Here is a 25,000-nt window from a genome sequence, read left to right as displayed (position 1 = left end):
TTTGGATCAGATTTCACTGCAATGCTTTATAAAAAATATTAATTATTAGACTCGTCTTTTAAAAACGATAAATGTATAAAGAGGTGAGCATTGGGTGGCTTTGACACCAACTCTCTGGTTTTTGTAAATAACAGTTATAGTCAAGTTCATATGCATATAAAAAAAACAAGTACCAGACATATTTAAGTCAAAATAAACCTCTTCCGGAAGTGGTCGAAGTTGGATGTACCTCTTCTTTTTCTCCCTTCTTCATGAATGTTGACATTTTTTAGCTCGCCTGTTCGAAGAACAGAGATCTATAGCGATACCCCCGGCGTGAGCCTCAGCGTCAGCGTGAGCATGAAAATGTTAAAGTTTTTGGTGCAAGTTATTTCCTTTCTAATGTTTTTATCGACCACACTTTTTTTACTGATTACAATATACAAATACATATATTGCTTTAAAATTATTTGGATCAGACTTCACTGTTATGCTTTATAAAAAATATTATTAGACTAGTCTTTTAAAAACGATAAATGTATAAACAGGCAAGCATTGGGTGGCTGACACCACTCTGGTTATAACAATAGATTGGTGATATGTGATTCAAAAGTGATTATTTGGCGAGATATTGTGTGATTTACTTATTGAATTTTTTTTTTTGGTGTGTGTGTGTGGGGGGGGGGGTGTGGTGTTTGACGGAGGGGACTATTATAAAATGGTCGACATTTTTTATGATTAAGAAAATAATCATGATTGTCATTTTTAGCTCACCTGTTCAAAGAACAGCTCGAGCTATAGCGATACCCCTAGCGTGAGCGTGAAAATGTTAAAGTTTTTGGTGCAAGTTATTTTTTTCCTTTCTAATGTTTTTATCTACCACACTATTTTTTTTATATGACCGATATATATATATATATATATATATATATATATATATATATATATATATATATATATATATATATATATATCGGGGCGTATAATGTGATACCTGCTGTCCGTCCGTCCATCCGTTCCTGTCCGCACTCTAACTCCCAAAGTTTTCAACTTTCACGTTTCATATTTGGTACATAGGAACAGACTGTGGAGTCGGTGTGTCGTGACATACGTTCGTCATCTAAAGTGGTTGCCATGGCAACCAGGATGCTGTTTTCCATCCGTCCTGTCCGCACTAACTCCCAAAGTTTTCAACTTTCATGTTTCATATTTGGTTCTTAGGTACAGACTGTAGAGATGGTGTGTCACGACAAACGTTCGTCATCTAAAGTGGTTGCCATGGCAACCAGGATGCTGTTTTCCATGTAGTCGCACAATTCTGTATATACCTTCTTGTTCGGGTGTATATTTTGCTCATTTGCGCTCTTGTTACTGATTACAATATACAAATACATATATTGCTTTAAAATTATTTGGATCAGACTTCACTGCAATGCTTTATTAAAAATATTAATTATTAGACTCGTCTTTTAAAAACGATAAATGTATAAACAGGCGAGCATTGGGTGGCTTTGACACCAACTCTGGTTTGCTCGCCTGTTCGAAGAACAGAGAGCAATAGCGATACCTCCGGCGTCAGCGTGAAAATGTTAAAGTTTTTGGTGCAAGTTATTTGGAAGCTTGCCATTCATTTGATATGTGTACTAGGATGCTGATACTTGTCATGGAGGTTCCATTGGGGTATATTATTGATGTCGTGAAGTTGAAATTTAAAAATAGTTTCAAATGTTTAAAATTTTTGACCTGTTTTGAACTTAACTTTTTTTGTAGCACATCAATGTTAAAGTTTTTTCCTTTCTAATGTTTTTATCTTCCACTATTTTTTTACTGATTACAATATACAAATACATATATTGCTTTAAAATTATTTGGATCAGACTTCACTGCAATGCTTTATAAAAAATATGATTAGACTGGTCTTTTAACCAGAGTTGGTGTCAAAGCCACCCAATGCTCGCCTGTTTATACATTTATCGTTTTTAAAAGACGAGTCTAATAATTAATATTTTTTTATAAAGCATTGCAGTGAAGTATAATTATAAAGCAATATATGTATTTGTATATTGTAATCAGTAACAAGAGCACAAGTGAGCACAATATACACCCTAACAAGAATGTATATACAGAATTGTGCTACTACATGGAAAACAGCATCCTGGTTGCCATGGCAACCACTTTGGATGACAAACGTATGTCATGACACACCGTCTCCACAGTCTGTACCTATGTACCAAATATGAAAGTTGAAAGCTTTGGGAGTTAGAGTGCGGACAGGAACAGACAGACAGGCAGACGGACGGACAACCGGTATCACATAATACGCCCCGATATATATATATATATATATATATATATATATATATATATATATATATATATATATATATATATATATATATATATATATATATATATATATATATATCTTCTTCTTCCTCTTTCGGCTTGCTCCCGTTAGGGGTCGCCACAGCGGACCAACTGTCTCCATTTTGCTCTATCCTCCACATCTTCCATTGACACTCCAACCACCCGCATGTCTGCCCTCACCGCATCCATGAACCTCTTCTTTGGCCTTCCTCTTCTCCTCCTGCCTGGCGGCTCCATCTTCAACATCCTTCTCCCGATATACTCCGTTTCCCTCCTGTGCACATGTCCAAACCATCTCAATCTCGCCTCTCTCACTTTGTCTCCAAACCGTCCTACCTGCGCTGTCCCTCTAATACACTCATTTCTTATCCTATCCATCCTCGTCACTCCCAACGAGAATCGCAGCATCTTTAACTCTGCCACCTCCAGCTCTGCTTCCTGTCTTTTTGTTAGTGCCACCGCCTCCAAACCATACAACATAGCTGGTCTCACGACCGTCTTGTATACTTTATAATATATATATATATATATATATCGGGCATATAAAAAATAGTGTGGTAGATAAAAACATTAGAAAGGAAACTTGAGGGTGAGCACTCGGGATAGTGCAAAACCTCCGCCGCCAATACTGCTGGATCACTCAAGTAAACCTTATATCTTATTCTTTAAATATGATGTCAACAGTGCTGACAGTTATAGTTCTTTTCTCCATTTTTTGGGGGGTGGGGGGGGGGGGTTGGAAATCACTTAAAACATTTAATGCAAAAACAAGAAATCGAAATTTTGTTGAAAAAAAAGTTGCAAAAAACTTTTTTTCTCCCAATTTTTTTTTGGGTGGAAGGGTTGGAAATCGCTTTAAACATGTAGAAATGCAAAAAAAAAATTCTCCAACAATTATTTTTTGGGGGGGGGTTGGAAATCACTTAAAACATGTAGGAATGCAAAAAAAAAAATTTTTCTCTTACAATTTTTTTTTGGGGGGGGGGGGTGACCAAGTCCAAAATCTAATGGCATGATCCTTGGACCATACCTTACCCCCCACCAAGTTTCGTCGAAATCCGTCGAGGAGTTTTTCCGTAATACAAAAAATTTAACATTTTCACGCTCACGCTGACGCTCATGCCGGGGGTATCGTTATAGCTCTCTGTTCTTCGAACAGGCGAGCTAAAAATGATAAATGTATAAACAGGCGAGCATTGGGTGGCTTTGATACCAACTCTCTGGTTAATTTTGGTTTTGACGATCGTTCCTCTTTCCGATTAATCAACGTGCATAAAATGTACCGCGGAAACTCTTCCCGTTCCATGAAAACGTATGTACCATTTGTTTTGGGTTTTTTGTTGTGCTGAATTGGTCACCTGCTGTTTGAGTAGCTGTTGATATGTTGCTGTTCTCAGGTTTGTGAGAGTCACATGACTGAAGAAGACATACAAAACATTTTGGACCTCACAGAATCAGATCCCGCATTTCATACTCTATTTGGGCTCTTCAATTTTGGTAATTGGTTTGTGTGGTGGTGGTGGTGGTGATGGCTTTGAATTGCAGTTTAGATTATTGATTGGAGATTTGGGTTTTAGCAGAAGTTGCTTTCCTTTGCAGCTCAGTTTCTTCTACATCTCACGTTACAGGGAAGCAGAGCGGTGAAAAGGAAGATGACGGGCAGTTTGTTGAGATGTCTCAGGATAAATGTGTGAGTGGAACCATTGTGGACAACACTACTGATGAAGACTGCATCTGCCTGGGGGAAGTGGCTGAAGACAGACAATCACCACTCAGAAGTGAGTTTGACTGGACACTCTATGTATGGTACGACAGGAGATAAGATTCTGTCCAGCCATCAGATTACGGATCAAAATGATTAATTCACCAAGTGAGACTTTCAGGAAGTATCCTTCCATAAATAGCTAAGTCGTGTCATGGTTTGAGCGTCCACTCTGAGCCGGAGGTTGGTCATTTGAACACCGGCCGAGTCATACCAAATACTTCAAAAATGCTGCATGCTGCTTCCTTACTTGACTCAGCATTTAAGGCACGTACATAAAAAAAAACAACAGTTGGCAATCGTAGCACAGGCTTTAATGGTACTAATGGGCTCCTGTGTTGATGTTCCTTGTAATGGAACTCATATTATTAGAGCTGTACAGCTCTGACCACCTCAACATGCCCCTGCTGTTGTGCCCCCTTCCTCCCTTTGGGTTGGCCTGTTTGCATTCCTGGCTGAACCCCTGGCTCAATGTTTCAGGAATCCAAGCACATTTGGAAGATGAAATCGCAAATTATCATATCTGCACACGCATACATTCTCATCCTGTAGTTTTGCAACACATGCTGAATGTAATCCGATATTCATGTGATGCATACATATTTCTTTTGTATACCTTGTCGAGGCTCGTATGAGAGCAAACACACAACGAAAAGCAAAGGGGGCATGAGACAAGATGGACGGGAGTGGGAAGGACAAAACAGTGGGGAACAGAAACATTAGGAGATCTGTTGAAGGGAGAGGGATGGGGCGGGGAACATGGTGTATACAAGATGGACATTGCAGGGAATTTGAAGGAAGTGGGCTTGGGGTGGATTAACAGAGGTAGAAAAGATCGAGGATTTGGATGGGGGACAATAAGTGGTGGTCGTGAACAACTGTTTAGAAGGCCTGGAGGGAAGAATGGGATTGAACAGAATGAAGGAGTTAATTCCAAAGGGAGTTAACTTTTATGTGTATATATTGTTGTGAATTCCGCCGGTTCGACGGCCCACGCACGACCGCTTATGGACCAACCGCAGTCGCGCGTCCGCCGAAAACCGGAATTGCATTCGTAGCTTCCAGACAACTCCGGAAACCGCTATGGGTGCCTTAACGCACCATGAATTGCCAATATTCTGTACACGCGGTTTAGGGTTAATCTCCGAATCTCGATATACCTAATTATCCACGCAGACAGAAGTAACGAGAATTTATACCTCAACGGACCTTGGTGGGGTGAGCCGTTACCGTGCCCGCACCGTGCGTGACCCGAGTGGAGATCACCAAAGTCCGTTGGCCCAAATGAACACTTTTATTGGCTTTAACAGCCTGCTAATTTCCCGAGCGCGCCGTGGAAGTCAATGGGAGGAATGGACGCAACAAGCAGGTTTACATTCAAACAATGGGGCATTTATTTTTAAACAAGCAATCAATGGGGGAAGTGGATATGACACAAGAAAAGCCTACAGCCGATGTATATTCAATTATGTACAGGCATGCACTTAACCATCATTTCTACTTACAAAGACAAGGTGCCACAGAACAGACTTTCATACAAAAACCCAGAAGAGAAATGGGCCCGTGAGCCTTTATTCGAACCCGGAGCCTGGATGACCGAAGGCTCGCGAGAGGCCGTGCTGGTTAGCTGGCCGCCCCTGGTGACGGCTCGAACGTCTTCGGGTCTGCGACCCGTGGTGTCTCTGCCTGGCCCTCGTGTCGCAACGCCCAGTCGCTTGAGCGGCCGCTTGGTTCTCCTCGGTGGTCGGGCCTGGCCGGCGATGCTTTCGGAGGAGTGAATGGGTCCTTTCTCTTTTAGAGTTGATGTTCTTTGTGACCCGTCCACCACCTCAGCAACATCGCTTGATCGCCTTCAGGGCCGTTCGCCCGGACCACCAAGCTCCGCCACTGTCCTGTCGTCCCAAGCGCTTCCGACTGGCTCTCCTCGCCCAGACTCCGACGAACTCACTGGACTCCACCGCAGCTGGCTCAAACTGGCAGGACTTCTGGTAAATGCTCTCCACTCCCCTGCGACTGGCCGCTTCTCCACGACTGGCTTCCAACTGGCAGGACTCCAGCAACTCTCTGGCAAACGCTCTCCTCCCCCCGCGACTCTGACTGCGTCGAGCTCCGCCCTTTTATTGGTCTGGGCGAGCCGCCCCTTGAACTCTCACCCGAGGCCGGGGCTCCGCCCACTCTTCACCGCCGACCACTCACCCCTCGAAAGCCTCGCTGGAAACCCCATGCTTGACGTCACTGGTTTGTTTCGGGAAAGCCCTCCTGTGATCCGAATATGGTAATTGGCTCGCGCCACGGCTGTTCGCGCATCATGACGGTTAGTGCGGAGGTGGCGTTGTTTGTTGTAGGATGAGATGACGGTTGTTGTTGTAGGAGATGATGGTGTTGCGATGTTTTAAAATAAAAGATAGAAAAAGAATAATGGCTTCCTCAAAGATTCACAGCCCAGCACACGAACAAATCCCCTTACACATCGGTGGGGATTCTAACCTGAAACACATACTTATCGAAATAACTGATCTCCGGGGAACCTGTATGATATTTTGTGAATTTCCACAACCGCATCAATATTGTTACGGTTGTGGAAATTCACAGAACACCATATAGGTTTCCCAGGGATCAGTGATGTCGATAAGTGTGTGTTCAGATTAGATTTCCCCACCGATGTCGAAAGGGAATTATTCGTGTAATATAACCGGGCTGTGATCTTTGAGGTAGTATTATTGTTTTGCTATCTTTATTTGGGAACAACCACTACTTCAACCACAGCCGCATCTCCTCACCACCTCCTCCAAAACAACAACCACAACCGCCTTCACCACAACCACCTTCTCCACAACCACCTTCTCCACAACCGTCAACATCTCCACAGACAACGGCCCCGACCCCCCCCCCCCCAACGAATAACATCTCCATCGACCAACGTGGTGGATTCTCCACACGTGTGAGAAAACAAAAGCTATGGCAGACAACAGCAGTGGAAAGGGCCCGATTCACCAAGGGAAAATGCCCTTTCTGGAAGATTCCCTTGCACGCTGGGAAGGGAGGGGGGGCGAGGCTCCGTGGCTATAAAAAGGAAGCGCAGGTTGATGCCAAGAGAGTTGTTGTGGAGAGTGGTTGGAAGAGTCGTAAAATAAAGTCGTTGTTGTCCAGTTGACTTGAGGGGCTGAGTGAAGGTGGAGAGAGGAGACGCTGACCATCAGTGGAGTCTGGGGTCTGGGGTCTGGAGAACGGAAGCGGACCCGGCGAACGGAGTCACAAAGATCCACGGACACGGTCGTTTTCTTCCTTTCTTTTCTGGGGTCTTTGAATGGAAGTCTGTGGCGCCTTGTCCCTAAGTAAAACTGGTTAAGTGCATGTGAATAATAATCAGACAATGGCTGTAGGTCTTTTTCTACTCGTGTCCTGTCCCCATTCTCCCATTCAATGCATATGTGTCGTGTGTGAAATAAATGTCATTGTTTAAATGTTCACCTGTTCGTTGCGTCCTTTCCTGTCTTTGACTGCCATTATTACGTACGGAATATTAGCTGGCTTTTTTAATAGCTGATAAGATAATCAAGTCCGACGGGGCCTCGCGATAATACACCGCTCGGCAAATCGCAAACGGAACGAGCTGCTTAAGAACGGCTCGTTTTCGTGCAGGCTCCGTCGAGGTGTAAATTCCCGGCGTTTGTCTGCGCGCATACTTAGGTAAATCGACAATTCGGCGATCAGACCCTGTCGCGCGTGGACAGAAGAGTTGGCTAATTTACGGTGTGGTTAAAAACACACCCGTAGCTGGATTTCGGCGTTCATCTGGAAAGCTACGACTGGATTGCCCGTCCAGTGGGCGCGCGGCTGCGATTAGTTAAAAGCGGTCGCCCACCCGCCGAACGGGTGGAGAACCATAACACTGTTGTCAAGGAGTGGGATTTAAATCCATCTGGCCTCCAAACCAAATTAACGGAACCGGATCAAGGGTGTGCGAGGCGACCCTCCAGTTCCATCAAATTCTGAGCTTTTAAATTATTTCCGTTACGACCCAAAACGTAAACTGTTCAGCCTGTCGGAGGTATGTACTCTACCAAGTGTCATTCCAGTTCATCTCCATGTAGTATAAGTTTCGAGTATAACATAGCAGCAAGTGTGTATGTTTAAAAAAAAAATGCAGTTTGTCGGTTTGGCCGCATACCCCCACCTGTACTCTACTGGTTTTGAATGATAAGGTTGTCGACATCATTATTTGTGGAGCATTTTGAGACTATAACGTGATGGAGGTTCCCACGATGTGGTGCGGTCATGATGAATGCAATGTGGAGTGGAAGGGGGAATTCTTGGGAGCTTGGTAGTTTTGCACTCGAGGGAAAAAAAATTCTCTCATGTTGGAATCCACAAAATATCGAAACACAACAAATAACTCACCGTCGCCAAAATAATATTCATGCTCGCAGAAAGGAACAGACGATTGAACATTATTTTTATAAGGCCATTATTCAATCATCCAATAAGTTTTCCTTGTGGTTTAAATTCGGAAAGCCCGAAATTGTTCCTAATTATGAATGGGGCTTTTAAATGACACCTTACCTGATAAGAATGCCACCATCCGCTGGTTGTTACTCATGTAAAGACAAACTATGAGGTCATGAGGTTTTGGGTACAGACCTGGTTGAAGTTTCTTTTTTTTTTAATCTACTCTTCCAACCTTGCACCCTTGCTGGAATAGAGGATTTGCAGAACGAAGAGGAATTTCTGGAAAGTTCAAAAACTTCGGAGGATGAAGCATCTGCAGCCAAAACATTGGTTGAAACCTCCATTGAAATTGAGAAGAAATGTCCACAAGAAGGTTCTCTTGGTAGGTCTTCACCCGTCCACACCATGTTCTTCAATTGTGACCCTCCAGTACAAAACCAGTCGGAAGTCGCAAAAATTCAATATTGAGTTATTGGGTTTATTTGAAAGCCCATAACATAAGCGTCACAACTGTGTATTATACATGGTAGTCCGTCACAAACTGACCAAGATATCTTACGATGAAGTTTTACAACACACGTTCTTGGGTAAATCGAAATAACCGGTTATGAGCTTCTGCAGTTTGAGAAACTATTGCTAGTATACGTTGCTAAGGACTTTGTTTCCGACTGGTTTTGTACTGGAGGGTCACAATTGTGTAAGATGAGATACTTTATTTTAATTTTATTGTCCTCCTTTCTTCACCACCCATTCCTTATCTTTTCTGATATGCTTGTGGCCTTCCCAAGAAGCGAAAGAGCTCTCTAACCTAACGAAGGCCATTGAAGACCCTGTCGTCGTTGTCAAACCTACTGTTGAAGATGTCCATTCTAATGGCGATGCTTTTCCCTTGAGGAAGAGCCCCATTGGTAAATAAGCTTCCTCTTCATCTTTATCTTTATCTTTTGTCGTTCATCAGAACAGATCTGCTCCTTTATGCAGTTAGTGCTTGTTTTAACTTCGTTAGAATTCTCATGTGTCCTCCAGAAAAGTCAGATGCGGTACCGCAGTTGGATGTCGGATTGCACAAAAGCAGAACTACCACGGGGATGAGAAAGGCCATGACCCCGAGAGCCTCTCTTGGACCGACTGTGGACAACCCCGGAAAAGGCTCTCGTGGTATCATTGTCATTTGCTTTTACATATTTGAGCGAATGCTTCAGGTGAACTGAATTGTCACCTTGGCATTTGAATTTGTACGATGGGATTCACCGCTTGATTTGGAGTTTATTTGAAGGGTGTCTCACTGAACCCCGTGGATACACGAGGGGTGAGGCAGGGGTTTCCTTATTTTTTGGAGTAGGAGGCTACCATTAAAAAGTAGCAGGTGACCATCACCGTGAGCGAAGCGAGCGCAGCTGTTTGGCCGGGGTCCAGGGCCCGCCTCGGGCCCTGGAAGCCGGAGGATCCTAGATGGCTGGAGATGCAATCTAGCATGATTTCTGACATGAATTTCTGACATTTTCTTTCATTCATTTTATGCATATTTCCCCTCTTCGATTTCATTTTACTTTGTTAAATATTGTTTATAATTATTTTATTGTTTTGTATTAATTTAATAAACAGCTCAAACTAATAACTTTAAACTAGTTTATTGTTTGAAAATGAATGATAAACATGTATTTAACTTCACTCGTTTTGTGATAATTTCTTTATTCGATGTCAGCTAGCTTCAATCAGTCAACCAATCAAACAGTCTCAGTGTGAATACTGCGTCACAGTCACAATCCCAATTTTGTTAAACTTCCACCTTACATTATCCGCCATTATCGTGTTGTTACACCATCAAGGAAAGCTCGCAAGTCTATGGTACATGCATGTACCTGCGGTACCAGTATTCAGTTGGCCAGTTCACAGCTGCTCATACTTGGCCTTCACTTCAGTGAATAAACGGCGATTTTCAGTGCAAATAACCACGAATAATAAGATGTACAAAAGCTGCTTTAAGCTTATAGGCTAATTACTTTATAAATTAAAAAGGCACAACGGGTGCCCGTGTATTTTGGAGCCGCATCACTTGACAAAAGCTCAAAATGGACGAGGTGAAACACGTGTTTCGTGAAACAACAACAATGTCGCACTCACGAGAGTGCATGTTTAGACCCATTACTGATGGCTAGAAGCTTACCTCCCATGTCTTTAGACTTCTTCGAAAATCCAAAGTCAAACAGGGATTTTCGTTTCGATGCCATCGTTTCGGCACCGAAACTGCGAGGCCTACAAAGTTAATTTTCTTGAGGTCATTGCTGTATGGTATCAAGGTATCAGGCCAACAGTCCAAAACGAGGCTAAAGCAGAGAACTCTCCATTGCAGGAGGCGTGTTTTATCTACTTGTGTTATTTTTAGTTCAGTGTTGTGCTCGACCTGGCGAGAGTACTAACAGTAAAAGTAAGCCCGCTTTTATCGAAATACTCGTGTGTTTTCGTCTCGGATTTCAAAACGGGGTGTAGAGATTTCGTGGTGACAAAAAAAATAATAATAATAATAGAAAAATCGGCGCTGAAATAGGCGGCGACCTTTGACATTTTTTTTCTCTGAGTATACGGCTGCGGGTCGCCGGTAACCGGCTTCTAAGGAAACCCCTGGTGAGGAGGTGAAGCTCTTCCAGCCAACGGCTTTGCCTTATGGAGGTAGCTCCTGTAGTTTCCTGCCTTTCCCTTTGGAAATGCAGCAAGAGTGGCAATTAATATCCAGATTGACCAGGTTCTTTGTTGAACTTGGGTCACACAATGCAGTGGTATACCACAGGTATGGACTGAACCATCCTGCGAGTGATGGTGTGTATTGTGGAGCTTTTTGTCATTTGTGGCCAAATTGATAACCGGTAGAAATGGACCGTTTGTACCGCAAGTACAATGGTCTGGAGATGCTCGGTCCCAGGTTGATCTGAATTGAGGTCAATATGGTGGTCACGCATCTCCTTTCATGTGGACAGCATCTCAAAATGCTGCGGAAAAAGGTCACACATTGAAAGAAATTGCATTTTACAAGTGCTGTAGAGATTCCATGCTACTAACGTAAAGCTTTTGGATGTGGTGATGGCTTTGTAAGACACCCACATGTCTACTTTCCCCATCTCTTTAGCAAATGTTGCACAAATGGAAGGAAATGAGTGTGGTGATGAGCCGAACAGCAAAAGCGACACTCCCACGGACATTCAACTCGACCAACCTTGTGCGACCACTTTCTCTGTTGCTGATGTTCAGGGTGAGGCCATGCACTTAGATTTGCACATTGGATACTGATTGTTTTGGGAAGTCTCTCTGTGAAATGTTCTGCCGTGAAGGCTGACTAACTGAAATAAATGTTTCGTTTTCAGCATCCAATGAGCAAATGTTTACTTTTTTGACATTTGTACCAAAATGTACATGATTAATCGGGTGGGGGTGGGGGGGGGAGGAACCTATGATGATTATCTGTAGATGTATAATCGAGCTATGGCATATGTGTATGTTTGCATCATCGATGACTCCAAGAGGATTTGACCTAGGAAGCTGAAACTTTAAGAGATTAATGAAGGCAACCAGAAGTTGTGCCTGTGGAAGTTTTGTTTTGATTCCTTCAAGTTTTGAAACTTTATTTTCCACTCATCTTGGAATTTTCTTCCCTTGGAGGGGTCGAGGTGGGGGTATGGGGGTCTGGGGGGAGGGTGGGAATGGCAGTTGCAACTATCTGAGCTACATAGCCATAATGTATTGTACAGTTATATGCAAATAAGCAGTACATAATCTGGGTTATTTTTATTTCTGGGAGCAATCTTGGCAGTAGTCTGTTGCATATACATTGCCCAAATAAAGGGATGTGTCAAAAGAACATGTTGCATGCTTGGAATAAAATCCCCCGTAGGGCCGGTACTCTGCTTGTTATGATGATGATGTCTAAACCTTCCACTGTTCCAGTTTGATCCCTCAGTTTATGGTTTTTCTATCTAAAGAAACATTTTCCAAGCCTAGAATGTACAGCTTGTATAACTAGGGATTCAAAGGAATGTTTTTGATTGAATTATTTTCACCAAATCGTATGGGTAGAATAGACCATGTTTTGCTGTTCTCATTTTTGAATTCTGTTCATGGCTGGCACCCTCCATCTTGAATATGGGTTTCACCAATTGAAACCTGCCTCAAGCACGGTCGGATTAATTTCAGGAACAAGGGTCAAATGATGTCATTTGAGTGTCCATCATTCCGTGGGAGAAACTCCATTATATGAGTGGAAATCAGGCTGCTTGTGTCAAAACCTGGGACCCAGGAATATATGGCCTAATAGTTTTTCTTGCACCCGTTGTCTGTTGCTAAAGTGAAGTTGTGTACACTTTTGTGTTTTTTATTTCAACTTTTTTTTTTTTTTAATCACAACCATGTTCAAGATTTGTACACCGCCCAACTAAAGAGATGTGTCAGAAGAACGTCTTGTATGCTTGGACCAAAATCTGTAGAGCAGGTACTCTGCTTGTTATAATAAAGCATAAACCTTCCATTGCTCTGGTTTGATCCCTCGGTTTTGGGTTTATGATGATGACAAAACTAAAGGTAGGCTTTTGTTGGCATAACTGTTTTTTTCTTTTTTTAAACCACATCTCAGGTCCAACATTGGTTATAGCCTCCGTCCATACCTCGGCGACCATCCAAACAACGTCTCCAGCAATGCAACTTCCGAATTTGTCCATGAAGCCCCATGGGAACTCTGATCCAAGCTCTGTCCAACAGGTGGAAAAGAGTGATACCAACAATGAGGTCAGAGTTGACTGTGTTGAAGAATTCCCATATGTTGGTGTTGAAGTTTGCCTTGGAGATGATGTGCAGGGTGAGAATGCTGATTTTTTTTTTTTCCCCCAACTTGTTCATTAATTCCTCACTTAATTTTTTTGGTTGAGATGTGGAGACTTCTTCTGTAATTGCTGACTGTGTTGCAGCTGAGAGGCCATGAGCTTGTTAGCACTAGAAAGTCCTCAGGTAAGGTTTTCCATCTTCTACTTGTTGTGCATTTCCTCGCAGATAAGTCGGCCGAGGTCCCTGTACCGCCGCAATACCTTTCTCCTGAGAGACCAAGGTTCCGAGGAAACCTCCATCAAATAAAAAAGATTGCTGCACCGAAGATTAAAGCCAAAACAAAAGGTATTCTCATGCCTCGGAAGTCTTCCCTGGTGAAGCGGGGTCGGCCCAAAAAGGCAGCGGTCAAAAATGGCACTTCCCAGAACATGGTCTTGCCTGTAGTAATTGCAACAGAAGGCAGTATGGCAGTGTCAGATCAAGAGGTAAGCAGCTTGAACAAGAGCTCAAATTGCATAATTAAGGACACCATAACGGATGAAGAAAAGGGGGCAGCGGGTTCATCAACGGTTTGTTGCACTGTGGGTTCATCAGCAAATGACTCGTTGACGCCCATATCCCCTGAAAGCTCACAACTTGAGAATCGTTTTGAAGGGTGCCTCACTGAACCACTGGATACACGATTGGGAAATGTAAATGGCAAAGGGGCCTTGAATTCAACATCGGCACTTCAGATATGTGACGAGGCAGAGCTTCGAAGTGCAGTGTTTAGCATCACCGGGGAGAACATGCCTCTGACCATGTTTGGTTCTCCTGTGTCCCACTGTGTATCCAGCCATTTTGGCACACCACAACAGAGGTGTTTTGAAGTGCCTACATCGCTCGGCTTTCGTCAGCATATTCCAGCATCTTCACTGGCAACCATGACGCCCGTTGTGCACACAAGTTTAAATTGCATCGATCCAGTTCAAGCTTCGGGGTCATTCCCAACGCCGTCCGCTGGTATGTTGGAGTCCATATACAATTCGAACACGGATCCTGCCATTCCCATGTCAAATCCGAGCGGTGATACCTTGCAGTCTTTTTCTGCCATGTGCCTCTCTGACGCAAACCTACAAACGAGCGTATCAAGAGCGAACCTTAATGTGGCAGGTGCTCTTGATTTGACTGCTTCAGTGTCTACAAGCAACACATCGCCCACGTTGCACGGTGTCGATTCTACCTCCGTCACGCCACAACGACACTCTGCCAATGGTGCCGAAGGGCCTTCGGAAGGTAAAAGCACGTTACAATTCTCCATATTGGAGTATAAAGAGATTTTTATTATCATTTTTTCACCTTGGACAAAAATAAAACTTGAACCATAGGATGGAAAATGATTAAAATAGCTTATCCATGTGCTATACCATCATTTTGCTCATTGGATCGATTTACGAGTTGATGCTTTCACTGACCTGAAATGTTGTCATCTGTGATCTGGCTTTCCAGCACATGCATGAAAGAAGAAAACTCGTGATTACGCGTGTCGGTCCACTGGGTAGAATTTGAAGCACCCTCGTACTTGAGCATGCTTTGTCTTCCCTTTATCTCCAACTCCACGAGTCGCATTTAATTGTACAAAGAAGCTTTTGAAGTGTGGCTTGGTATTGCAACCATTTTACGTCACGTTTTTGTGTTGTCCCCTATTTCCTCGTCGTGAATACCCCCCTCCCCCCCAATACACGGATGGGATTTGTAAACCTGATAGTAGCCAAATGAGGATTTTTAAGGTGAACCTTTAAAAGTGGTCTATAGTTTTGTTCTTAGGATCATTTGAAAGCTCAGAACCTCTGCATTAAGAATCTGCTGGGTGACATATTGTCACCCTTGAGCATTTTCAGTAATTCATTGTCGTCCAAGATGGCTGCCAAAATTATGACTACGTCATGAGATTTATTTACATTATTTTATAATTAATGATATTCAAATACTTGTATTTTTATATATTTTTTACAATGTAATACTGCAGTTAAAATCATTGATTGTTCAGCAGTACTTTCGATATTCCGTTGGCAAGCAGGAGGTACTGTCAAGCCACATTGTCAACTTCAGAAGTCTTATTGAGAAAAGACTGATGATGGAAGATGTGTACCTTATATTTGACCCAAACTATCCATCCAGTACCAACAGTGCAACAAGGTCACTGAGCAAGAAAAGCAAGCAGGGTACATACACTTGGATTGGACATGGAAGTTCCACCACAGAAGGTTGGCCTTGCCCTAGGGGGTCACAGAAAACAAGGTGCAACTGACGTTGACATGATTTGCACAGAACTTACAAAGGATGCTTTGTTTCACAATAAATGTGTGCAAGGAAATGTTCTTGTGATAACTGGCCAAGGGAAGACTCCTGCAGAGATCAGTAATAGTGGAGTGCTCACTTACATGGACACAACTTACAAGGAGGCAGATGTGATTGTTGTTCAGCAACTTCTCCTTGTTGCCAAAGACCAACTCCAAGTAATCGCTGTTATGTCAGACGACATGTATTCGTACTACTCTTCAATTATTACCTTACTGAGAATGTTCAAACCTTAGTAACTACGGAGTCTCTAAAGTCATCATCGATGTTGGTGAAATTGCTGACAAGCATATAACAATCATCGATGAGCTTATGGCAGCTCATGCATTGTCTGGCTGTGACATGTTGCTTGCTGCTTTGGCATTGGTAAAGGTACAGTGGGGAGAACAAGTATTTGATACACTGCCGATTTTGCAGGTTTTTCCACTTACAAAGCACGTAGAGGTCTGTAATTTTTATCATAGGTACACTTCAACTGTGAAAGACGGAATCTAAAACAAAAATCCTGAAAATCACATTGTGTGATTTTTTAAATAATTAATTTGCATTTTATTGCATGAAATAAGTATTTGATCACCTACCAACCAGGAAGAATTCCGGCTCTCACAGACCTGTTAGTTTTGTCTTTTAAAACCCTCCCATTCTCCACTCATTACCTGTATTAACTGCACCTGTTTGAAATCGTTATCTGCATAAAAGACAGCTGTCCACATTCAATCAATCAGACTCCAACCTCTCCAGAATGGGCAAGACCAGAGAGCTGTCTAAGGACATCAGGGACAAAATTGTAGACTTCCACAAGGCTGGGATGGGCGACAGGACAATAGGCAAGCAGCTTGGTGAGAAGGCAACAACTGTTGGCGCAATTATTAGAAAATGAAAGAAGTTCAAGATAACAGTCAATCTCCCTCAGTCTGGGGCTCCATGCAAGATGTCACCTCGTGGAGCCACAATGATCATGAGAAAGGTGAGGGATCAGCCCAGAACTACACGGCAGGAACAGGTCAATGACCTGCAGAGAGCTGGGACCACAGAATCAAAATAAACCATCAGTAGCACACTATGCCATCATGGATTAAAATCCTGCAGTGCACGCAAGGTCCCTCTGCTCAAGCCAGCACATGTCCAGGCCCGTCTGAAGTTTGCCAATGACCATCTTGATGATCCAGAGGAGGAATGGGAGAAGGTCATGTGGTCTGATGAGACCAAAATAGAGCTTTTTGGTTTGAACTCCACTCGCCGTGTTTGGAGGAAGAAGAAGGATGAGTACAACCCCAAGAACACCATCCCAACCGTGAAGCATGGAGGTGGAAACATCATTATTTGGGGATGCTTTTCTGCAAAGGGGACAGGACGACTGCACCGTATTGAGGGGAGGATGGATGGGGCCATGTATCATGAGATCTTGGCCAACAACCTCCTTCCCTCAACAAGAGCATTGAAGATGGGGCGTGGCTGGGTCTTCCAGCATGACAACGATCCGAAACACACAGCCAGGGAAACTAAGGAGTGGCTCCGTAAGAAGCATCTCAAGGTCCTGGAGTAGCCTCGCCAGTCTCCAGACCTGAACCAAATAGAAAATCTTTGGAGGGAGCTGAAAGTCTGTGTTGCCCAGCGACAGCCCCGAAACCTGAAGGATCTGGAGAAGATCTGTATGGAGGAGTGGGCCAAAATCCCTGCTGCAATCTGTGCAAACCTGGTTAAGAACTCCAGGAAAGGTCTGATCTCTGTAATTGCAAACAAAGGTTTCTGTACCAAATATTAAATTCAGTTTTTTTGATGTATCAAATACTTATTTCATGCAATAAAATGCAAATTAATTATTTAAAAATCATACAATGTGATTTTCAGGATTTTGGTTTTAGATTCCGTCTTTCACAGTTGAAGTGTACCTATGATAAAAATTACAGACCTCTACTTGCTTTGTAAGTGGGAAAACCTGCAAAATAGGCAGTGTATCAAATACTTGTTCTCCCCACTGTACATCTCTTAAGGTTCCTTGCTCTGGTCATTCATTGTCTCTAATTGGAAGAATGGATGCTCGGATATCAGATGTGGTGAAGTAAGCCACTGAATTATCGACTGCTTGTTATGGAGCAACATGCTGTGGTACCATGTCAGAAGCACGAATGGCACTTTGGCCTTCCAAAACTGGTAAAGGTTGTACATTAGCTCCAAAACTGAGTTCACCACTACCCATGACAGAAGCATTTCTTGTACATGTGAAGTGGGCACATTATCGAGCAAGTACATGGTGATTTGTGAAACGGAGACCCACCAGACCATGATGTTTAGATGTATGGCTGGAAAAAGGATGAGAGTCTTACCTGATGCTGTCTTACGATTGATCAAGTGCAACTGTAAAAGTGATGCCAGTCCATGCTGCACTTTAAGGTGTGGTTGCAAAAGTGTAAATTTGCCTTGCACACTCTCTTGTAATGAAATGGACTGTTGTAATTTGAACTTGGTTAAATAATAATAGTAGGATTAAGGAAACTAATGCATTTGTAGGTGCCTTAAAAATGTTAGCTCCTTCAGGCTACAAATTTACCTTATCTCGATAATAACGAGATGCGATTGTTGTCTTATTGTCATCCACTTTTTTTGCATAAAATGTATGTCCCAGTGTTTATTACATTTCTTGCCCTGAAAAAAACAGAACATGGACCAAAGGATCACTATTCCATGTGGCTTAGGATTTGAATTATTTTGGTGGCCATCTTGGACGCTAACTTGTTGATGGCACAAACTGTTTAATATACAGGCTTGAAAGTACTTCATTCACATTCCTTGACCCAGAAAATGTGGAAATCCACCAAAAGATCACTCCTCTGTTGTATAGGTACTGCTATATTGTAGTATGCAGTATTATATACGTGGCAGCGATATTGAATTACTGAAAATGTTCAAGGGTGACGAGATGTCACCTGGCATATTGTTAATGTGGAAGTTCTGAGCTTTCAAATGATACCAAGAACAACCAGAGTTGGTGTCAAAGCCACCCAATGCTCGCCTGTCTATACATTTATCGTTTTTAAAATACTAGTCTAATAATTAATATTTTTTTTATAAAGCATTGCAGTGGTCGGATCCAAATAATTTTAAAGCAATATATGTATTTGTATTTTGTAATCGGTAACAAGAGCGCAAGTGAGCACAATATATGCCCGAACAAGAAGGTATATACAGAATTGTGCTACTACATGGAAAACAGCATCCTGGTTGCCATGGCAACCACTTAAGATGACGAACGTATGTCGTGACACACCGTCTCCACAGTCTGTACCTATGTACCAAATATGAAATATGAAAGTTGAAAACTTTGGGAGTTAGAGTGCGGACAGGAACAGACAGACGGACGGCAGGTATCACATTATACGCCCTAATATATATATATATATATATATATATATATATATATATATATATATATATATATATATATATATATATATATATATATATATATAATCAGGCGTATAAAAAAGTGTGGTAGATAAAAACATTAGAAAGGAAAAAATAACTTGCACCAAAAACTTTAACATTTTCACGCTCACGCCTGGGGTATCGCTATAGCTCTCTGTTCTTCGAACAGGCGAGCTAAAAACTGTCGACCACTTTTAAAGGTTAAACCCAGGATCTGTCGGATTATGATGCCTTTGCGGTTTAGCACCTCCACAAGCCATGTATTAAAAATAATATAAAGCCTGCTTTTGCCAGTGCTCGATAGCTGTTGCTGTCGATTCGTTTAGTTTTGTTTTTATAAGTGTTTTTTATAAAAATTTTACCTCTCCACCTTCCACTTCCTCCTTGCTCTTCACTTTCATGGAAAGGATTCATGATACCTGAGCTGCTCTCATCGCCTGTGCAGCCTGTTCTGCAAGGCACGTTGCCAGAAATTTCACCACTCGTTCCGACAAAGAGCACATCCCGAGAGCAGGTACTGCGCTTTTGTTTTGAAATTGAGCCTCGATAGTCTGAAATTTCCACCGAAACTTCTTGTAACGATTTGACCATCGTTGAACATAAAAGCATTGTATCTATTGGTGTTGCACCCATCTTTCAGAGTAGATCATGAACCATCACCTTGCATGGTGATTGATTATCTCTCTCCATATAAAGTTTTTGCCGTATGTTTCAGGGCTTGCACTGCCACGTTCATCAATTCCTGGTGCACAAACTGTACCAAAGTACCATCTTTGCTTGTGAAGTTGCAAGGCCTTTTGGAGATGAGAGAAAGATAGCTGCTGCAGCAGTTGAAATCATCAGGGTTGTCAGAAACTTTTGGGGAATAAAAAAAAATCATTTGAGAGAATATCCATGTTTGCTTAATTGTGGAACACGAACAACAACAAATAGCGCTTCCATTCCAGGGCTTAACATTAACTTTTCTTTTATGTTTTTTTTGTTTTGTTTTGTTTTTGTTTTTCCAGGTAGTTTTTAGATTTTACCTGTCCCATGAACCATTGCACCTGTCCAACTTCGTATTCTGAGCACGTGAAGCGATACCATTGTTACCTCGCGCACGCCAAGCGAAAATCCGGGTTAAGCAATCTGTTCACGTCGGTCCATCCATCCGTCTTATTTGTTTATGATCAGCGAACAACTTATTTGAATTTAATGTTTTATTTTGAACATGAATCGGAAGAAAAATTTCCCGTTTAACAGTACTTTGGCTCTGAATTCGTCCCAACCACAAACATGCAGAGTGGAGTGAGATTATTTTATTTTATTTTACTCTGCTTGCCTGGCAGTCATACAAAATTGAAAATCATTCCAAACAGGAAACTTATATACCATTTTTAAGGATGTTAAGGGACACAAACAGGCACGAATAACTAATGTAATGTACACGTTGGACGGGTTGGTGTAATTTACACTGCGTAAAATGGCAGTACAACCCGGAATTTATACACCTTTTACAAAATATTTTATTTAAATTGCGTTATACATTTAAACACTGTGTAGAGCACAAGTCACCTTCTCACTTCCAAGATTCTTCAGTTTTGCTGTACTGTCGGACCCCACTGTTCGCGGGGATACATTCCCGAAGAATTCCGCAAATGTCGATTTTTAAAAATTTATATATATGTACATGGTCTGGGCTTCTGGAAGAGCGATTACACAGAACAAATCAGGACAACATAACGGGAACAGCAGGAGAAGGGAGAACGTAAACTGAGACTGACAAACAAGGGATGCAGGTAATGATGAGTGGTAAGGGAGAATGCAAAGGGTGGACAATATGGATACATAAGAAAAATTGTGTTTGACCAGTTTGAGGTTTGGTCAAGGTCTGACGAGAGGGAAGAGGCTACTGCCTCTCTGTCAGAAGGATGAGAGATGTCATGGCAGAGAGTGGAATCATCAGCAAAGAGATAGAGGATTTTCCAAAGTCAGTGAGATCATTGATGACAATTAAGAATAATATGGGGCTTAGAACACTGCCTTGGGGTACTCCAGCCTTGACAGGAAGAGGAAAAGAAAGGGTTCCGTTGAGAGCCACACATTGTCTACGAGAGGAGAGGACGTCAGTAATCCAAGAGTGGAGTTGGCCTTGGATTCCATAGGCAGACAGTTGAGAGCAAGGCAGGATGCCAGACTGCATCAAAAGCTCAAGATATGTCCAGAGAGACGGCCCTGACCTCATGACTGATATTGAGACCCTCCACCATTGTTTGGAGAGAAGCAGCAGCACATCCAACCAAGGTAGTGACCGTGTCTGAATCTGAAATTACGCTGTTGGAGAAAAATAATAATTTTATGTCATCTGTGATGATTGATTCCATGACCTTGTTGATTGGAGGTACAGTAAGCTAATTGGGCTACAGTTGAGGGATCCCTTTTTGCACTTTTTTATGTAATACTGTGATGTTGGCTGATTTCCAATTTCCCAGGTGGATATAAGAGACCAGTTCTGAAGTGCTAAAAAAAAAAAAACAAGTGAATGTAGAAGCAGCTCACATTCTGACCCATGAATAGCAGGGTCTGACAGTACTTGGACATGTTAAATAGGGTGGTGTAAGACTGCTTCATTAGCAATAAACATCTGGATTTTTAAGTGGTGAAGCTGCTTCATTATTTGGCTATGTCCTTCCATCAAAAAGTTCTAATTCTAATGGGCTTCCTTCATTCTTCGGCTTTGCGTATTTCATATTAAAAATGGCATACTGAACCGCTTTCTTCGGACATGGGTGCGATTATTATTTTTATCATTATTACTATTATTTTAACAATCTTTAAAATTGAAATATATATTGGAACACTGTGTGGGGTATCGTGTTCCCATGAACTCTAGTTTCCTTGAAGTTTTTGCCGGCACTTGAGGGTGGTCGATCTCAAGGCCCGGTCACACCTTGACGTTTTAGCCAACGTATGCCGATTTTTGAATTTTTTTTCTAAAACGCTGGCACACGTTGAATACGTTATGGGTAAGTTTTGATAACATTGAGAGCACGCTGAAAAACACTGCCATACGTCGTTGACGCTGGCTTTAAACGTTGTACTTTTTGGTTGTTCTCAAATTTTTTCATGCTTGAAATTTCACGACGTATGCCGGCGTATGACTCACACGTTCCGCTACGCTGGCCACAAGTTGTATGCACGGTCTGCGATCGTTGACAGACGTCAACACATGCTACTTGTAAGTTAATAAGTTGAGACACGCCGAGGTAATGTTTAGCGTACCCGAAACTTATTTCTAACCTATGATTAACGTGTTGTTGGCACGTTACGCGATCGTTGCCACACATCGACAGACGTTACTTTTAAGTTACTCATAGGCTGAAAGACGTCGGTATAATGGATCGTCCTTGCGTCAGCGTCCACGGCCACGGCCAGGACACTTATTTGCAGCATTCTTCAAACTTTTCTTCGGCATGACGAGGATGTTCACACTTCGATGTCTAGCTTGGCTATGATTCCAATTGTCCATCGGCAGCGTCTATTTAAAATAGTCGAGTTTGAGCGTTTTAACACGTTCAGGAGAAACGCTTCAAATTTCAAAACCCCAGCGTCAAAAAAAAGGCGAGTGACAGCAATTTAAATCGTTCATTGTAAACAATGAAAATAGCTGAGTGGTACCGTTTAAAAGTCGTTGAGGATAAAAAAAATCCAATTGTTGAGCGCAAGCGTCTACTTTCAATAGTGGAGATGCAGCCATTTAAATCGTTGAGTGGCAGCCTATGAATAGCATACCCTACGTCACCGGCAAAGATAAACTGCAGCACGATATGGATAAGTTAGGCTATCGTTGGGCATAGTTTGTGAACGCCGGCTACACGATAATTATTCGTTGGTATATCGAAGCGCTCTATGCACATTATTAGTTCATTGTGCATTTGTCCAACCCGTTATGAATAGACCTAAATCGTAAAAACAAGCTATAGCTCATTGTTGAAAAAGCCCCATAAAAATTAGCCGCGAAGAACTTCGAACAATGATGAAAAGATGTCTCCTACCCGAGGACACGCGGACGCAAGGACGATCCATCATAACCCACACCCTCCCCCCACACTCACCTACTACTGCCAACATGAACAAACTACTACTAATACTGATACTGATACTGTTACTGCTGACATGGACATCGACTCAAAAATGATGTCCATGTCAGAATAATATGCAAACATGTCGAACATGTCGAAAACACTGTTGGGTTCCCCTTTTATGAGCAGCATTTTTATATACCAATTCCCAAAACCGCTGGGAACACGTCTTTATATGGCAGTTGTTGTAAGCTAGAAACACGTTCATTTATTTTTTTTTGTCGACCGGAAGACGTCATTGGAATACGTCTACATACGTCGATGTGTGTTGGGACTACGTAAAGAATTGGTTCAAAGCACGTCAAACATAAGTTAGAAATAAGTTTCGCGTAAAAAAGACATTACCGCGACGTGTTTCGACTTATGAGTAGCTTATAAGTAGCGTTTGTGGACGTGTGTAAGCATCCACATATCGTGTGTAAAACTTATCCCCATCGCATGCGGAACGTGTGTCATACGCCGAGTACATCCAAAAATTTTGAACATGTTTACTACTTACTACGACGTATGATAGCGTACTTTAGCGTTCTACTCACGTATACCAAACTTACTCATACCGTATTTGACGTGCCCCAACGTTTTAGACACATTTTTCTTAGGTCGGCATACGCTGGCAAGATCGCCAAGGTGTGACCGCAGTGTTGTCACTTCCATTTCTACGGCAGTTATGATTCGAATCATTGTGAGTCAGCCTTTTAATAGGCTACGTCACGACATCATCGGCGATGCGTGCAATGCGCTATGCCTAAGTTAGACTATCGTTGGGCATCGGTTGTGTAGGCCGACAACAGGTTCAGCATTCGTTGGTATAAGTTATCTATAACACAACGAAACGTTCTGTGTCCGTTACCAATGCGTTATACATAAGACCAAGTCGCTATGAATACGTCCGAATCTTTAAAAAAAAACATCAAAAGTTCAACGTAAGCCAGCGTTTTATATACATTTTAATACGTTGCCATCGCTGGCTAAAACGTCAAGGTGTGACCGGGCCTTAAGGTGATCCTCTTCGTCACTGCGAATCACTGTGGCTTTATAGGGATAAGAACAGAGGTTAAGATATGTCGACTTTATTGAACTTCTGCATGGTAAAATTGACCCATACTTTTGACAGGTGTATTGAGGTTTTCACTTGTCTGACAGACAAAAAAATTGCCTGTCCTAGATAGTCGGACAACCGTTAATGTTGAGTCCTGTATAACTTTATTTAATGTTGTGCAAATTCTGTGAACCAGGAAGTATCTGGCCAACATCTCAAAAGCAGCAGGTGGCTGGATTTGTTGCGGGAGCGACTGTGCTGCCGATGCAGCCGACCTTGTAGGTTAAGAGCAGTAATTTGTAGTTTGTTCCAGGGCTGGCGATAAAGCGCATAATTGTTGCGGACATTTCATATCCATTAAATAATGACAGCAGACGAGATGCTCAAATTTTTTGCATACATGTTCGAGGATCTTGGAAGAGCTAAGGCAGGAAAAAAAATTGAGGAAACAGCAGTGTCAAAGCGAGAGCGAGATCAAGGGGAGGGGGAGAAGGCCACATGGGGCGAACAAGCGTCACATAAGCTATAACACATCCAGGAGAGGAAGGGGAAAGTGGGGATGAAACAAATGGAGATTGTCGCCCTGCTTATGAAATGCCAGGATGACAGCTTCGATTGGTCGAGATACAAACCCAGGATAAACTGCACGTAAGGAAGTTGTACATACCTCAAGGGCAGCGTTTCTCAACCTTTTTACCCTTGTGGAAC

General features: G+C 42.4%; 1 protein-coding gene across 7 annotated transcripts in view; it reads left to right on the top strand.

Annotated features, from left to right (window-relative positions):
• NPAT (nuclear protein, coactivator of histone transcription) overlaps nucleotides 1-25,000 on the top strand; it is an 87,862-nt gene that overhangs the window by 47,643 nt on the left and 15,219 nt on the right. For all 7 annotated transcript variants that reach the window (XM_085860688.1, XM_085860684.1, XM_085860683.1 and 4 more), the window contains 9 exons: nucleotides 3,744-3,843; nucleotides 3,975-4,124; nucleotides 8,811-8,939; nucleotides 9,346-9,465; nucleotides 9,584-9,715; nucleotides 11,682-11,804; nucleotides 13,179-13,400; nucleotides 13,592-14,641; nucleotides 19,540-19,646. In XM_085860688.1, coding sequence (XP_085716814.1) covers nucleotides 3,744-3,843; nucleotides 3,975-4,124; nucleotides 8,811-8,939; nucleotides 9,346-9,465; nucleotides 9,584-9,715; nucleotides 11,682-11,804; nucleotides 13,179-13,400; nucleotides 13,592-14,641; nucleotides 19,540-19,646 — 2,133 coding nt within the window. The remainder of the gene's footprint in view (nucleotides 1-3,743; nucleotides 3,844-3,974; nucleotides 4,125-8,810; nucleotides 8,940-9,345; nucleotides 9,466-9,583; nucleotides 9,716-11,681; nucleotides 11,805-13,178; nucleotides 13,401-13,591; nucleotides 14,642-19,539; nucleotides 19,647-25,000) is intronic.

This window comes from Eptatretus burgeri, chromosome 16 (assembly GCF_056783735.1).
Source record: "Eptatretus burgeri isolate ZD-2024b chromosome 16, Ebu_testis_v1, whole genome shotgun sequence".
NCBI lineage: Eukaryota > Metazoa > Chordata > Myxini > Myxiniformes > Myxinidae > Eptatretus > Eptatretus burgeri.
The sequence above is the reverse complement of the archived record's forward strand: the minus strand, read 5'-3'. Positions and strand labels throughout refer to the sequence as shown.